General features: G+C 35.5%; 1 protein-coding gene across 1 annotated transcript in view; it reads left to right on the top strand.

The window, feature by feature from the left end:
* Positions 1,746-4,010, top strand: part of LOC107647526 (fatty acyl-CoA reductase 3-like) — a 19,278-nt gene continuing 17,013 nt past the window's right edge. The window contains exons 1-3 of the mRNA XM_016351598.2: positions 1,746-1,878; positions 3,514-3,687; positions 3,793-3,896. Coding sequence (XP_016207084.1) covers positions 1,746-1,878; positions 3,514-3,687; positions 3,793-3,896 — 411 coding nt within the window. The remainder of the gene's footprint in view (positions 1,879-3,513; positions 3,688-3,792; positions 3,897-4,010) is intronic.

Here is a 4,010-nt window from a genome sequence, read left to right as displayed (position 1 = left end):
CTAATCCCTGCATTATCATCACTGTTGTTACGCACCTCTCTCTCTTTCTCTCTCTCTCCACACAAGCATGGCCTCTTCACTGTCATCCACCACGGTGACCTTCTCACTGTCCTCCACGACCCTTCTCTCCTCCACCACACCACTGCCTACAATCGCCACTCTCCTCTTCATATTGCCGCTGCCAAAGGCCACATCGACATTATTTCCAACCTTCTAGATCGATCTCTTAACCATGATGTTTTCAATTGCCAGAAGAAGATCCCGCTAATATCTGTAAATCAATCTTTCTATTTTCTACTTTCATTTGTTTGTTTTTCTCAGAGCCATCGGAAATGAGTAGCACATCACATACTTGAGAAGGAACATATGGCGATTGAAGATGAACGAGCAACTTCGAATCAAAGGAGGAAATGTGGGTCGAGGAGGATGCAAAGGCAGAAAAAAAAAACTAACTTCTGTCATTGATGATGCTGTTGAAGTAGCCGTCTCCCGTGGATGATCGATCTGGTTCTGCTGAGAGGGAGATTCAAACTGATCCGTCGAAATCGGGCAAAGAGGGTTCTATAATACAGCATCGTCGCCTTCGACGGAAGGGATGGAAGTTGCAAAGACAGAAAGCGACAGGGATTCAAGCAAAAAAGAGTGGATAGCAATGGCTGACGGCAGAGCTTCAAACGACATCGCAATGAAGCATTAACCATGGATCATCACCAAAGACAGAGAGAGCGCGTCATTGGAGTCGAGTGCATCTCAGACAGCTTCTTCGGGTTGGGCTTGTGTCAGCCTGTAATTACATTTAACCACTCTCATCAATCTATGCTTGGCACTCCTAGTGGGCCTTCGCCAACTCCTCCTCGAAGAGATGCTAAAAAATTGATTGTCAAGTTTGAGTCATTAAACTAAGTACATATACTTTATTTGAATAACATTAAGATTCAAGAAATCTTAGGTGGACCTTCTCTGAGTCTTTGTCGGCCTCTTTCGAGTAATCCCCCTTCTTAGTGTAGGTCTGCTTGAACAGCTCGCTCCGACAGGGCTAGCTTAGTAGCTTACAACCTAACTCTTTCTCTTGTCTAGCAATAGTTTATCATTTCAATATCATATATGTAACTAATATTGTGTACTATTTAAAATGTTAAGACATACCATCTTCTTAGTCATGGCCTTGTATATGGTCAATCCACCAGGGTGCATCGTTCCTTCGGTGTAGTTCTCTGTGGCTTAGTAGTCCCTAAGCGGTTGGGGAATATCATCAGGGATCCAGTTGGTAGGAGCACCCTTGTTACAGGATTCCACAAATATCTCCCAAAGGCGCTTGGTTGCTCTGACCTGCCAATCCCTATTTATGTGAAACTCTTCACCGGAGATGAATTGGAAGTGTTTCTACAATAAGACAACACTAGAGAATTAGTAACATTGTAATTTAAAATAAATGAAAAATTCAAGCAAGTACAACTTATTTACCTTAAACAAGTCCCACCAAAGCTGAATCACCCATTCTGACGTTCGGCCAAAACTAGGTATGAACCACCGATAGTGGTTGTTGAAAATTTAGGTAATCCTCTCTGTGCCATCGCGCGGATTATGCCAAATGTTTCAAACACAATTTAAGTATATATGCGATTAAATAATTAAATTAAATGGAAATTTAGTTGAGTAAATATAAATTATACCAATCTTTTTCATCCCATATCTAAGTATTGGACGAGGATCATCGACAATGAAAGTTGTACCCTCCTGTATCTATGATCGTGGAATCTATGATTGAGAGGTCTCAGGCTGCTGAGGCTGAGATTGTGCTTGCGGCCGAGTCTGAGGTTGCAGCTAAGGTTAAAGTTGAAGTTGAGGCTAAGGCTGGGCCTAGGGCTACTGTGACTGGCTTTTGATCCCAGGTTTCAAGATCATAGTGATTTGTGGCAACCCAAGAGAGGTTGCAGCCTAGGACCTGGGTGAAAGAGGGGGTGGAATGGGATGATAGGTGGAGTAGTAGTGGTAGTAGTCATAGGGGTGGCACGTGAAGATGTGTTGCATAACTGAAGCAACACATACGTGTTTTTCTTTGGCCGTCCCCAACAACCACCACCACTACCTCTGCCACCCGAACCCTAACCCCAACCTGCATCTTTAACCATGTCTCTTATTCCAAACAAAATAAGAAACACTTTCAATAACATATATATGTTCTCATAATAGAAGATATAAGAAGATACTTAAATAAAATATGGAAGCTAAAATTTTATACAAAATATTATTAAACACATTACTTTTACTCGGATAGATCAGACGATTGAGATGTAGATTTTTCATTATCATCCTCATGATTCTCATCATTGTCATCATCAAACTCATCTTCATCATCCACATTCTGTACTAGTTGAGCTAGGAGGTGCACTATATCATTCTCTCCAGCTGATAAAGCTAATAGTTAATCTGTGATATTTCATTGCTCTAGTTTAGGATTGTGGATGATCTTGAATATGAATTCTGATATGGTGTGGTTCTATTAATTGTTTGATTTGATTTTGATATTTTTTATTCGAATCTTGCTGTTGTTAATTTTTTTTTATTGTATATCACTGTTTCTAGTTATTTATGTTTAGATTATTGGGTTGATTTAGGTTGTCGTAAACCTGTAATATTGTTATTGGATTGCTGAAATTTTTTAGGTATGAATGAGAATATCAACCAAAAAATACGTCGGAATAATAATACAAAAAATCATTTGACTTCGAATGAAGCTTCTCTTCGTCGTAAATCTAATGATAGTCAATTACAAACTTTGAATGAAGTCTAACGTATTTATTTATATTTTATTTATTATTTTATTGTAAAACAATTTTTTGAATGAACTATAATCAAATTAATTAAACTAATAAATTAGTAGTTAGAACAGTTGATGAACGATTTGATTTTGAAAACTATACCCCTAATATCATTATCGTTATTTAGCATGCCGTGGCATGTAGTATGTTAATGCCATTAGTTTTTGTTGATTTATTTTTAAATGAATTAATTAAGAGCCAATAAATTATAATTTAAATGACATAATTTTTTTATTTTTGGTAAAAAAAATTAATTAAGAGTACTGTCCAAATATAGTAAATTCGTTAAATGATTTTCACTTTAATAATTGTTGATAACTTGGCTCTCAACTATAATAAATAGAGATTTCTTTTGGAAAAAAAAAATGAAAAGAAAAAGTGAAAATTGGACTTCACTATCACCGACAGCTTATGGGCATATACATATGTCACCCCCGTCTCATAATTAATTGCTCTATTTATAATTATTTTAATTATTTATTGTTTTTGGTCGTTACTTAGTCATCAATATTTAAAAATATGGAATAAAATATATTATTAAATTACTAAACTAAAAAAATTAAATTAATAACTAAAAATAATAAAAAAATAATAAATTATAATGATTCTTAATTAAATATTTTTCGAATACAAATTCTCATACCAAACCAAATAACTTTTCACTATCACAAGCACTATATATATTGCATAGCTTATGCTGGTATCCTTATATTCAAAATAAGCCAAATCGCTCTGGTTAATTTCTCTGCCCTTCTCATCATATACCTTAAGCTTTTATTTTTCTTCAATGGAGGTTGGAGTGTGCTCCAATTTCTTCAGGACAAGACCATTTTGGTTGTTGGAGCCACAGGCTTTCTAGCCAAAAGTATACATACATATACATATACATATATAGATATAACTCTTTTTTTTTTCGTTCATTCATAGTTGTGATGAATTGATATGTCTTTTATTTGGTTGTATGTTTCAGTTTTTTTGGAGAAGGTGTTGAGGGTTCAACCAAATATTAAGAAGGTTTTTCTTCTCTTGAGAGCCGCAGATGCCAAATCTGCCGCTCATCGCTTGAACAATGAGGTGCATGGACATCATAAACAGGAATAGAGCTAGACTAATTATTTAGGGGATCATCATCTTTAATAATTTATTAAAAATATTTTATATTACATATTACAATGATAAAATAAAAAA

This window comes from Arachis ipaensis, chromosome B06 (assembly GCF_000816755.2).
Source record: "Arachis ipaensis cultivar K30076 chromosome B06, Araip1.1, whole genome shotgun sequence".
NCBI classification, from domain to species: Eukaryota; Viridiplantae; Streptophyta; class Magnoliopsida; order Fabales; family Fabaceae; genus Arachis; species Arachis ipaensis.
The sequence above is the reverse complement of the archived record's forward strand: the minus strand, read 5'-3'. Positions and strand labels throughout refer to the sequence as shown.